The sequence below is a fragment of the Stenella coeruleoalba genome, assembly GCF_951394435.1.
Source record: "Stenella coeruleoalba genome assembly, chromosome: 2".
Classification (NCBI taxonomy): domain Eukaryota; kingdom Metazoa; phylum Chordata; class Mammalia; order Artiodactyla; family Delphinidae; genus Stenella; species Stenella coeruleoalba.
In genome coordinates, this window is record NC_137147.1 from 103,740,419 (window position 1) to 103,754,029 (window position 13,611).

A 13,611-nucleotide genomic window follows, 5' to 3' on the forward strand; every position below is an offset into this window, starting at 1 on the left:
GTACAGGCTCCGGACGCGCAGGCTCAGCGGCCATGGCTCACGGGCCCAGCCGCTCCGCGGCATGTGGGATCCTCCCAGACTGGGGCACGAACCCGTGTCCCCTGCATCGGCAGGTGGACTCTCAACCACTGCACCACCAGGGAAACCCCTATGAAGTATTTTTTGATAATGCACATGTTGTCAGTGTATGATTATAAATTATGCCCTCAACAATCTAGGCAAGATCCCTTGTACCATAGAGCTTATATCCAAGTGAATAAAACTGATAAATGCGTTTGAAATATGAAACAGTAATTTGCATTAGCGGTAAAGAAAATCAGGGTGATGTGACAGTGCAGGAAGAGGGGGCAGTATTAGAGACATGCTTGGGCAGAAAGAAGGCTTCTCTACGGTCAACTTATCTTGATATGAGTGAGTGAGAAGGAGCCAGCCAAAGGAAGATCATTCCAGAATAAGACAGAGATGGAGATACATTCAGCTTGTTGGAAGAACAGCAAGGTGACTGGTGTGGCTGGACCACAAGGGCAACATAGCCAGGGATTTGGAGTTCTTAAACGTTTTTTTTTTTCCTGTTTTGGAAAATTGGTTAGGGAGAATGTGAAACTTCAAAGTTTATCACTTGAATTGTTACTAAATCTTTTTAAAATAAGATTCTTTGTCTAACCTTTCAAAGTGAGTGGATTAAAGACCCATCCTGAACTTCTGTTATTCAGATAAGAGCCAACTGTTACTTTCAATCCTTGGGAATTTTCGGTTACAGGATTAAAACTCCAAACTGAGGTTTTGTTTTCATATGCTTTGTAAGGGGAAGGGCTGAGGGAGGACCATAGCTGATACATTTCTCTAGTTAATATAGACCAAGGTCTAGTAGTGTTGTGCTCAGTGATTGGTGATGGATTTTAACCCCTAAGAGGAGTTCATGGACCTAATGACAGCAAGGCAAGCTTAAATATTATACTTTATAGTCACTATTTTTAAAGTAAAAGTGTACATTTTATTTACTCCATCAGCTGAGAACTATTTTCTTGTACAATATAAAACATAAAATATTATAAAAACAGACTTCCACTCACGTGTAAAAGTAGTAAGTATATGAAAAATCTTATTTCTAGTTTAAATAACGTAGGACAATTCTTTATTGCCTTTGAGAGAATGTTAATAAAAAATGAAGAGTATGGTAACACTGGTCTCTTGTTATAAAATCAGCCAAACATACTGCACAATCAAGGCTTGGTTTACTCTAAATATTAATCTAAGTATGTAATAATCATACCACCAGTGAAGCCCTGATGATGCTGTTGTCCCTTAAGTGAAAGAAGGGTCCTTCTTAGTCTTTCCCCAGTTGTTCCTTACTAAAAATTGATCATTTTTTCAATTACACTTGTTGAACAACAGATCTGTTTTCTAATTCAGATGGACTAGGTTAGTCATTATCATCATAAAGGAACATGCAAGATGAGAATCTCTGTACAAGCTGATAGGCTTCATATAAATATGTAGCTAGGTTATTGCCAGAAAGCCATTTGTCAAAGTGAGCAATACAGACACTCATATTTTTTCAAAAACGTACACCACACATATATATATTTTTGAAAATAGATTACAATGTGTAAAGAACAAATTTAAATTGTGAGAACTTTGCTTGCAAATGTAGCCAAGTAGATATAAGGTAATTATTCCCCCTGCTTTCTCAGCATACTCCCTGGGCAGCTCTTCACTTCTCTGCCCAAGTACCAGCCCAGAATCTCCACATCTCTCTGCCTTTTTCATCCCTATAATCGTCTGTGTGCCATGCTGTAATTTTTGAATTGCTGTCGAGGAGGAACCGCAGTATGTAAATATCTGTTTCCATATGAAATTTAGAAGATTAGCAATGGCTGCAATATTCTGAGAAGTCAGACTTGAGTGTGCCTTAGTTTTTCTTTCTCATATGTATTAGGAGCCCTCCATGCCGAACTGTCCCTGCCAGTGGAGAAGAACTTTGGAGTCTGGTTAAGTTACTTTCTAAGTTTCTATCTTTATTGATAATTGGGGCTGAGATAGTCCAGTGGCCTTTAAACGGTACCTAGTTGCTGTGTTCATCCTAAGCTGTGTAGATCTTGCCTACCTTTATGCAATAAATGAGTTTCTGAAAAGAAATTATAAATTGGCTTATGTAGGATGAGTCATTTATTATATAAGAGGAAATTAGCTTTATAAAAGGATTTTTTATTACAGTGAACATTCAGCCTCAGTTTATTTCCTGTATTAAGATTAGTTTTAAATAAGATGTAACCAGTCAGATGGGGAGGTGTTTGAGAACTAGAAATCAGAAATAAAACTCCTTGAAGAATTGGCAGTCTGACATATTTCATCAGCGTCTAAAAGACAGAAAGCACAGTTTCTTGTGAACAGAGCGAATTTAATACAAAGAGATTAAATATAACGAGAGTGGAGTGACAAGGGATTCGCCAGTAATAAACAAAGAGAACTGAAAAATATAAGAATCAGATGTAAGGAGCAGGTCCTTCCCCTGGTGCTGAGATGGATTTGCCAAAGGAAGAAGCTTCCCCACCTGTCCTCACAACACCTGAGGCCCACTGCATGGCAGAGAATTCACTGTGGTGTCACTGGATGAACTTGCAGGAAATCTGCCCTCCAAGGGGCTTGGGAAAGCCAATCTTGAGGAGGTGTCTTGTCAGAGACCGCGCACTGTAAAACCAACCTAGGAAGTGTCTGGGGAAAGCTGCTGGCCACTGAGTGCTTCTGGCCCCTGTGTCCTGCAGGGGCTGCCGAGGGGACGGAGGAGAGCCCCTTCTTCCTGCAGTGTCTCTCCAGGTCCCTCTCCTGACCTCGCTGCCTGCCCTCTGCCTGCACTAAGTGGTCCCAAACAGCTGTGACTTTACACCTGAAGTTTTGCACTTAATCTGTTACCCTTTGCTGATCTGGTTGAATGTGTGTTAATCTGCTACTGTACTTACAGAGTTGACTGGATACAATTTAAGGCTCTGTTTACAATGAGCCCATTTATGTGACTGTAAAAACTCTCTTTCAGAGACTTTGTCTTAACAGCTGTTCCGCAGAGCTTTTAACCAGCCCAAAGTCTCTAGATTAATGGATCATTACCGTTAGATTAATATGTACAAGTGAAAAATCTGAAAAACAAAACCTATCTGCTTACCCTCCAGGGGAAAAACAAAAACACCCTTCAGAGGGTCTCAAGGTCCCCTAGAATGCCTGGAGTTTCTTTCTAGGCTACTAGGAGCCAGAGTGTGGTAGATAAACATGAGTCCAACTCAGGACAAAGATGGTTTTTGTATAAAGCTGGCTTGACTCATAATAGCAAAAGTTGTTTTTTACTAAAGCTTAAATATTACATGGGAGCCATTAGGGTAGAACTATGTAAGGAAGGTTTGGGGAAAATATATTTTCCTTTTTTATGGCTTCACTTTCAATAACTGCCCCTGATTGTAGGCTGATTCTGTGTGTCTAAATTCTATTCTTTGTCTTATAATAGACTTAATGGTCATACATGCTCATAGTAGAACATTTTAAATGTTTGGAAAAGTTGATTATTTTGTTCTATACTGTTACTCTAGATCTTCATTGCCCAACACCATTGCCACTAGCCACATGTGGCTGTGGAGCCTTTGAAATGTGGCCAGTTTAAATAGAGACGTAAGTGTGAACCTACACACTGGAGTTTGATGACTGAGTACACAAAAAAGAATGTGTAAAATACCTCATTAATCATTTATATTGATTACTTAAATAATATTGTGGGTATACTGAGTTAAATAAAATGTATTAATTGATTTCACCTCATTTATTTAATATGGATTCTAGAAAATTTTAAATTACATAAATGACTTGCTTCACAATTCCATTAACAGCACGGCTCCAAATCTGCATGTATTGAATAATGCTTCCATCTTTTGGTAGATAATGGAAATACACTAAAAATGAACAATGATTTTTCCAAATATTAATTGTATGAAAAATTTAATAGAATGATGTGCGTTCCACCCATCTGCAATGTTAAGTCATAATAATTATATTAAAGAAAGGTGGTATAGAGTATGAAAATTAGCCAACTCTACTAGCGGGAGTTCCGTGTGATGTACGGAGCAAGAGCCCTATTGCACGACAGTCCTGGTTATCACTGAGGAGGACGTTCAGATTAAAATATTATCATTGATTCTTAGTTATCATTAATGTCACTTGGTCACATTCTAAGTTTAGAATTTTTAAGTTACAAGAAACAAGAAAATCAATTGGAAACGTTTGTTTTTTGATCTTTTTTAAGCAAATAGTCTTTAAAGTCTGTTGCAGAGCAACAAAATCTGTAGAACTACTAAAATTATGTAGTTCTTTAATCGCATTCTCTTCAATGAGATTTGCATCTCATTGCATCTATAAAGATGCAATGAGAATGCATCATTTGCATTTTTCAGTGCAAAGAATGCAAGGAGAATTTATTATTTTGTATTTCCCTTTATATTCTGAGGTGCCTAGAGCAGTTTGGGGATAGAGTTTAACTGTATTTATTTATACTTAGACTAAATTGTATGTAAGATTTTATTACATAAGCAGTGGCTAAAAATTTTAACCTTTTATGATTTAGAAAGTTCATTCTGGTTTGAGCTAGAAGATATCTTGGCTTTACTTTCTGAAAGACTGTTCTACTTACATGCAGCTCATTTAATACATATAATTTAAAACTGGAATACAGCCCCACTGAGTAGTTAGATGAACATGAAAATAGAAACTCTGAAAAGTGCTTATGTTTTATTTTTTCAAGAGGATAACGGGAAGAAATTTTTTCCTGGTACGAGACTGCTAATAATATGCAGTAATAGAATCAAATTCATTGTTTTAAATAATGAACATTATTTTAAAATATTTAAAAACATTTCAGTCTTTACTTCATAAGTACTATGTAAATATTTTCTTAGGAAAACTGAAATAGTGGAGATAAATCTCAGATTTCCCTGGGCTGCTGTTTTGTCTGCTCCCCACTCCGAGAACCTCTGTCGCCTCTGTCCGTCTGGGTCTTTCTGCATGTGGCGTCGACATGTGTTTGTGTAGCTGTGGAGAGTTTTCTTTAATACCTTAGTGATGTCACACCACGTATATTCTGCAGTTTGTTCTTCACATTTTATTTTGGGGCTATTTTCATGTCTCCAGATATAACTCTATTTCATTGTAACTTTAATATTTTAATTTTTAATCTTCAATTATGAAAGCATTGTATGCTCGTTAGAACGTTCTAGGTGAAATAGGCCAAATCTGCCAACTCCACCTCATCCCAGATCTCCTTCTTGAATTAAGCTTTCCTCCGTACTCGTGCAAACATTTTAGCATCATAGAGTTTCTGTGTGTTTTAAAAATAATTTGAAAAGATCAGGCTCTGCACATATTCCTCAGATAGTAGTTTGTTTCACTTAACACAGGTGAGCATCCTTCCAGCTTATTCCTTTGATGAGAAATTTTCCATATTATGGGAAGTCTGTTTCTAGGTTTTTTTCATTTTTTTTTTTTTAGATGTTGGGGGTAGGAGTTTATTAATTAATTAATTTATTTTTGCTGTGTTGGGTCTTCGTTTCTGTGCGAGGGCTTTCTCTAGTTGTGGCGAGCGGGGGCCACTCTTCAACGCGGTGCGCGGGCCTCTCACTATCGCGGCCTCTCTTGTTGTGGAGCACAGGCTCCAGACGCGCAGGCTCAGTAGTTGTGGCTCATGGGCCTAGTTGCTCCGCGGCATGTGGGATCCTCCCAGACCAGGGCTCGAACCCATGTCCCCTGCATTAGCAGGCAGATTCTCAACCACTGTGCCACCAGGGAAGCCCAAGGTCTTTTTCATTTTTGTCCATGAGTTCACATATTGGCTCTTTTTATTCTAAAATAATTAAAAAGTGTGTTTGTTCTAAATATCAAATTCCTATTATATGTATTGTTAGATCAATATATAGTCTTAAAATTGAACTCCTGTTACATTTGTTTGGTCAAATTGCTAATGTTCAGTTGTTTGAACTTAAAAAAAATTCATTTGGTTCAACCTAAGACATATTTTTTCAAATTATTTTCACACCTTTTTAAACTTTTTATGTATTCACTTAATTTTGTGCACTGAATCTTACTTTAAGAGTCCTCTATTTTTGATAAGATTTTTAAAATATATTTTATGTTTAAGACTTTATCTGAAATTTATACTTATGTCATTGATATGCATAGAGATCTAATTTTTCTAAATTTGTGGACAGTTGTTCTAAACACTGTTTATTAAACAGTGTGTTCTCTTCCAGCAGTTTTGGGCTGCTGCTTCCGTAATAAACTTTGGTACTGTGGATATATTTCTCCATTTTCTGTTTTGTTACATGGATCTATTTATCTGTTTCTGTGGCAGTAGCACTCTAGTTTTAATTACTAAGTTTTTACAATATTTTGTTATCTTTTAGAGCAAGTCCCTTGTCACCCTTTTTTGACATTGTCTTGGCATGCTCATAAGTTTTTATTTTACTGATGTATAGTCTCCGGAGCAGAGAGGAAGAGAGAATTTCTAAACCCGGGGCTGTCTCAACTCCTGTAAAGCATGCAGATGATCACACACCTAAAACAGTGGAAGAAGTTACAGTTGAAAGAAATGAGAAACAAACACCCAATCTTCCAGGTAAGCCTAGCCTAGAGTGCAGGAAGCATTTGCATTCAGACTAAATTGTTTCACAATTTACAGAATTATATTTACAGAAAATATAAAGATGCAATTATTATTACTACTACTATTGCTGCTACCTACTACCCATGTGTGAATTTTTCTGTACTTCCAGCATTTTCTTTGTAAGTGGGAGGTTGCCGTATATCAGTAAACGTTCGTGAATGTTTTTCAGATTTTCCAGATAGAAGTTATTTGTGGTTCACAGCTGTTCACACTGAGTGAGGTTGTTTTCCAGTACTGCTCATTAAGGGAAACAGTAGATTGGCTTTAGACACTGTTTAAAGTTCTCTTGTCTATTGAAAGTGTTTTAAGAAACATTTTATGAAGTATACCTTGCTGACCTGTATATAAGACCACACATAAGAATCTGCAAGGTTCTGAGATCCAGTTGCTTGACAGGCCTGGAGGTCCTGGTTCTACTGTCTCTCAGGTCCTTCTCTCAAAACCTGTTTCTGCTCTGATTATTTAGTGGCAGGAATGTGCAAATTTAAAAATAAACTGTATCAGAGTGAAGAAAGAAGGCTACTTTGACAGTCTTAACAGAGAAATGTAGGGATTCTCTCTTCTTATATTCTTCTTCCTCTGTTATTCTTCCCTAAAAAGTATATTTTTCAGACTGTAACAGCTGGAGCTATAGAAAGCATAGGTGACCATGTAACGTGCATACATGCTATAAAGATCCCAGAATTTATAACTGTAAAATGTACCCTGATATATGCATATGTAGTATATATGTTCCTGATCAGGTTCTCTGAACTTACATTTTTGCTGTATTTTGCAGACTTTTTATTGTTTGGTTATTTCAGTGGTTGCTTGCTTTGTTATTCCATTTTGTAAAGTGATTCCTGCATAATTTAAATTTTCTTTTCTTTTAGAACCAAAGCCTGTGTATGCTCAGGTTGGACAGCCAGACGTGGATTTACCTGTCAGTCCATCTGATGGGATCCTGCCTAATGCAACTCATGAAGATGGGATTCTTCGGTAATGTGGTTTTAAACTTGTGTTGTCTCCTCTGCCCGTTACTAAGGATTATTTAAATTGAGAATTCAATTGCGAACCATATTATATATGCTTTTAAAGACAGTGTATACTGTTAAATGCTATGGTTAGTGTTTGTTTTGGTTTTTAAAATTATTTATATGATAGAATAGTTAGAGATTAGAGAACAACAAAGAAACATTTAAGATGTTTACTTCTTTCTCACCACTGTTTTTTTCTCTACCTAGTTTTTAGATTAGGAATTACAAAACTAGAAAATTGCTTTCTATTTAAACATCAGAATTTTCACAGGCATTCTAAAGCCCTAGCATTTTAAAAACAAATCAGTGTTCCTCCATCTCAGCGCTGTTGACATTTGGGGCCAGATAATTGTTTATTGTGGTGGACTGTCCTTTACATGGTGGATGCTTAGTAGCGTCCCTGGCCACTGGCTGCTAGTAGCACACACATACACACCCAGTTGTGACAACTAAAAATATCTCTAGGCTCTGACAGATGTTCCCTGCAGGCGAAATCACCTCCGGTTGAGAAACCTGTTCTAGATTAGTTAGCAACTCACAAGTAAGTTTTTGATATTCACAACATTTATTACTTTATATTTTATACATTGAGATTGAGATGTAGATTTTATATCCAGATTTCAAACTATCATGATCATCAGATTAGTTTTTGTTGCCTCTCTGGTAAAAGAGACATGACATGAATAATGGAAAATTACCAGATTTCCTAAAGTAGATTAGATGTAGACCTCTGCTCTCATCTGTTTTCTCTGCTAAAGAAAATTGGGTTATTACCATAAGACCTAGCTTGGTAGAGAGAAATGGCTCCTGAAATAGGTGAAAGTATCACAAGTTTAAAATTATACATTTTGAGGACTTCCCTGGTGGAGCAGTGGTTAAGAATCCACCTGCCGGGCTTCCCTGGTGGCGCAGTGGTTGAGAGTCCGCCTGCCGTTGCAGGGGACACGGGTTCGTGCCCCAGTCCGGGAAGATCCCACATGCCGCGGAGCGGCTGTGCCCGTGAGCCATGGCCGCTGAGCCTGCGCGTCCGGAGCCTGTTGCTCCGCAACGGGAGAGGCCACAACAGTGAGAGGCCCACGTTCCGCAGAAACAAAACAAAACAAAACAAAAAAACAAAAAGAATCCACCTGCCAATGCAGGGGACACGGGTTTGAGCCCTGGTCCGGGAAGATCCCACATGCCGTGGAGGAACTAAGCCCGTGCGCCACAACTACTGAGCCCGCGTGCCTAGAGCCCATGCTCCGCAACAAGAGAAGCCACCGCAATGAGAGGCCTGCCCACCACAACTAGAGAAAAAGCCCGTGGGCAGTAGCATACACCCAGTGCAGCCAAAAAAAAAAAAAAAGAGAATGGCCTGAGAGCTTTCCTAACTCTGTAAGTTTTACGAAAACTTTAATAACTAGATTCCAGAGACCTGTTTCCCTGAGGGAGCACTGAAGGACAGATACCAAAGAGAACTGAGAATGTGGGCAGGATTTGTAGCTTAGCCAGGAAAGGTTTAGTTATTCATTCAGATTCAGTGACTGGATTCGAGGCAGAAGGATTTTTGCTATTGCATGTGGTTGACATAACACAGGGCAGAGTATAAAATATTAGGCATGTAGGGCACATGACCCTAAGATGGGGCGTAGAGCTGTCCTTGAACAGTGGTTTTATCAATAAAAAGCCAGGTTTTACTAAAGGATGCAGACTACAATCAGCTATTTTACTTTTTGAGGTGCACTAGATGGGTCAGTGTTAGGAGAGGACTTGAGGGACCTGGCGCCTTAAGGTCTTTAAGGAAATGTTTAAAAGAGCTGTCTGTACAGTTGGTTTGGGAGAGGAGTCTGTCAGAAGGCTCTTGATGCAGTTGGAAAAGTAGGATCCATCACAGCTGAGGGACTCACACCCTCCATGGTAAAGCCAGAAAATGGATTTGGGGCACTGAGGGTACCACCAGCCCTGGCAGTAAGTGACCTCATCTGACCTACAGACTCTCAGGTTTCCATCTAGCTAATGTTAGTTCTACATGAAGAAACAAGGTCAAATGTGACTACCTTGTACGTTCTGAAAGCTAAGGTGGTCTTTAGTTGGTTTTAAAGAATGAGGCATCTCTCTTCCCTCAACTCATTCATTCGTTTGATTTGTGTTTTTTTCGTTACTACTAGTTTCTAATTATTTGCTCATTGTTACTTAGTGAATTAAGAGGAAAAGGACTTTTTCCCACACATCGTGTCAGAATAGGTAGAATTGTGTGTCTTCTTGGCTTGGAATGTGGGATGGTTATAGAAACCTAGAAGGGAAATTTGTAATTATGTATGTAATTTGTAATTAATTACCCAAAAGGGTAATGCTTAGTTACGATGTGTTTCTGTCTAGCCATTCTTCTAAGGCATTCTTTGGTGTTTTAGGAGTGTCACAGAGCTTTGACACTACACTGATAGTAGAGGAATGTGCCTGCATTAATTCCTTTCCATTCTCTCTAGCAAGAAGGGGGCAGAGCTTAAATATGGGGCTAATCCCAAAAGGCTGAATGATGATAAGCTTTTTGTTTAAAATTCAAAGGGGCTGCAGAGTAAGTGATCTGTGTGAACTACTGAAGGAGTCCCCTAACTGCAAAGTTTCAAAACCGCTGTCTGTTGGGTATAGAGATTACAGTGCTTAGAGCCTGTTTTTGACTCTCTGGCATTAGGGAAATTTGTCAGTTTATGCTCAGTTTCTACCTTCGTACAATAGTGCTTCTTAGTTATTCAGTAGAGATGATATGGTATGAATTGGGGTGGGAGAAATGGAAGATTTTTTAGCCATTGTTAATGTACCACATAAATCCAAGACTCAGAGTTGGGAAAGCATTGTTATGAAGTAATTTTATAATTATTATGTAAAACAGTACTTACATATTGAATTTGGATATTTCGAAACTTATTTTGTTAATCAAAAATTAAAAGAAAGTGCTATTAAATCTGGTTTGGTATTCTAATGATAAATTTTATTCAGTAAATTAGAGGTGTAGGGCAAATTTTAGAGATGATGGTCCTTTGTTTTATTCTAAATATGGTTTTTATTGTAGTAGTTTGCTATAACTCTTCAAGCTTCTCTTAACTGTTTCAAATGAAATATTTGTCTTAACAGGCCCAGCATGAAATTAGTAAAATTCAGGAAAGGAGATAGTGTGGGTTTGCGGCTGGCTGGTGGAAATGATGTTGGAATATTTGTAGCTGGCGTTCTTGAAGATAGCCCTGCTGCCAAAGAAGGCTTGGAAGAGGGTGATCAGATTCTCAGGGTATGTCAGTGGTCAACTTATGTGGTTTCAAAGTACTTAGATCTTTAGAAAAAGGCATCAGACACAGGAGACTCACTATCGCAGTTAGCTTGTAATCTGTTGTAGCGTCTAGAACCAATTTAGCATGCAGATTGAGAATCCATCAGGTCTCTCATTCCTGCCTTTGCTCTTATTCACTGCTGTGTTGTTACTACACAGTGTGGTTCTTTGGTCTCGTGTTAATCACTCATGTTCATAGAACCTAAAAAAAGTAAGTCTTAGAGCCCCATAACATCCACCAGTTATTTTAAGTTCAATTAAACATTCAGGCTGGCTAGACTCTGCCGTGGGCCACAACTTGCCACTAGGGCAGCGGCGGGTGTTCCTCTCCAGTGGGAGTAGTCTTTGCAGCAGCCCACAGAGCCCTGTAGGACCTTCTTCACCACAGGTGATGGCTCAGGTGTGCAGACATGGGGTTTCCATCAGGCACATGTGTAAGCTGCCTGGGCTCTGAAGCTTCATACCCCACAAGAGGGGAGAGTCCAGGAAAGCCTAGTTTAGATGCAGGGTGCCAATCGGGTCTTTTTCTTTTGTTTTTTGTTTGTGTATGTTTTTGTTTCTTTTCCATAAGCAATGCCGCCTAGTAACGTAGTACCATCTTTATTTCTCTCCTCTTTTTAAAATATCCAAACTTTCTGCCAGATGCACTATGTGCTGTTTTAATCGGAAGATCAGATCTCTCAAGTGGGAGTTCCTACATCTGCTCTACTCCTCTTGCCAGAGGAGATTGCCTCAGATTGTCGTTGCCACCTCTGTTCTGGTCTCTTCCTGCATTCAGGCTGCCTCCTGCCCGTGTCCTGCATTCGTTCTCCTCCTGCCCCAGAATATGGCTGCTTTGTTCATGTTTTCCTCTTTCCCTATCCTTTGGTTCTTCATCAGCCTTCCATTGTCTGTCTTTTCTCCTTTGGCTGTTGAACTTGTTGAAGGTTTGGTTGAGTCCCTTCCCTGCTTGCTTTTCAGTCCTTGTGTCATAAAGTTGTGTAGTCTGCCTTCCACCTTAACCACGACTGAATGTGAATTTTCATGAGGCATTGCCAACCTAATGTCATCTTCAGCCCTCATTTTCCTGTATTTCTTGCTAGTGTTTTGACCTTCTTAACAAGTCCTTTTTGAAGTGCTTTCTTCCTTGGATTCCATAACAGTGCTTTTCTGGTGCTCCTCTAATCATTTCAGTTCTTTTCCTACCTTCTTTAATCATTCTTCCTAAAACTTGGGATGTGTCAGCGGCCCCCTGCTTCTATCTTGCTTTCGTATCTCTATCTTGGGTTTGGTCGCTTTTGGCAGCAGCCCGCGGTCAGAAGCTGCCCTCTGAGCCCTCTGCAAGCCCCTTCAGACTGTGCTGGCTGCCTATGGCCACTCCCGTCCTCCTCCTCCCGCTTCAGACTTACATGTCAGAAAGTCAGGGCATTGTCTCCTGACTCACTGGTTTCCACCTGACTTTGTGTTATGATTCCTCCAAATGATGTCTACATTTTCTCAAATACAACATGGATAATTAAACAGACCTGTTATTCTCTTACCTACCCCATATCCTGTTTGAAGTAATCATACATCATTCAAAAAATATTTCTTAATAGTTTTTTTGTTGTTTCATATCATAAAGGTAGTACATGTATAAAAAAAAAATTTTTTTAATGCGGAAAATTTCCAGAAGATGAGTAGAAGAAAATCTACCTGTAATCCTGCACATAGTCACTGGGGACATTTTGATAAGTTACATTTTGGTCCTTAGGAGCGTCTAATATTAAACATTGATTTGGCAGACACTGAGCTTACACCATACAGATGCTCTTACAGAGATGGCACAATGCATGCACTCTTTCTTTTTAATCTTGTTTCCTTTTGATTTCTTTTTCAGAGCCTAGTAAAAAGTAGAGCTCTATTATACATTCATAGAACTTATAATTTAAAATTTTAAATCCCGAGATTTTGCAATAATAATAAACAGTTGGAATTAGAAGTTGTCTTTTTTGGTCTGAATTGGTTGGATTTTGCAGTGCATGATCTCTAATGTCGGGATGCATTGTGACTACTCTTTAAGTGACTTTACACCTTCACTCACTTTATTTACTTGGTTCCTGCTTGTTTTAAATTAGGGTATATTCTTTTCTCCAAAGTAAAATGAAAATTTTCGCTTTTGAAGATGTGATATTTTCAAATTAGATAAACTCTGGATATATTTGTTTCCTGCATAGATAAATGTTTTTATAATCTTAAAATATGACCAGTAGTAATTTGTGAAATGTATTTTAACAGGTAAACAATGTAGACTTCACAAATATCATAAGAGAAGAAGCTGTCCTTTTTCTACTTGACCTCCCAAAAGGAGAAGAAGTGACCATATTGGCTCAGAAGAAGAAGGATGGTGAGATACTGTCAGAATATTGAGAAAATAAACCTGGAGAAGTTTGAGGACTTAAATAGGAATTTTAATTGTAATGTTTTTAATAAATCAAAGTTAAGTGATAAATGAATTTGTTAATCTCACAGATTTTGTTTATTTTGTCATTTAGGGGCACACAGTCTTACACTGTGCTTGTTAACACAGCACAGTAATAGGACCAGCCAACCTTTCTGGCGTTCTATTGAAGTAGAGTGCC

General features: G+C 38.5%; 1 protein-coding gene across 18 annotated transcripts in view; it reads left to right on the forward strand.

Annotated features, from left to right (window-relative positions):
- TJP1 (tight junction protein 1) overlaps nucleotides 1-13,611 on the forward strand; it is a gene marked incomplete at its 5' end in the record, with an annotated part of 330,702 nt that overhangs the window by 286,363 nt on the left and 30,728 nt on the right. For all 18 annotated transcript variants that reach the window (XM_079914047.1, XM_079914041.1, XM_079914051.1 and 15 more), the window contains 4 exons: nucleotides 6,507-6,646; nucleotides 7,567-7,672; nucleotides 10,822-10,972; nucleotides 13,268-13,376. In XM_079914047.1, coding sequence (XP_079770173.1) covers nucleotides 6,507-6,646; nucleotides 7,567-7,672; nucleotides 10,822-10,972; nucleotides 13,268-13,376 — 506 coding nt within the window. The remainder of the gene's footprint in view (nucleotides 1-6,506; nucleotides 6,647-7,566; nucleotides 7,673-10,821; nucleotides 10,973-13,267; nucleotides 13,377-13,611) is intronic.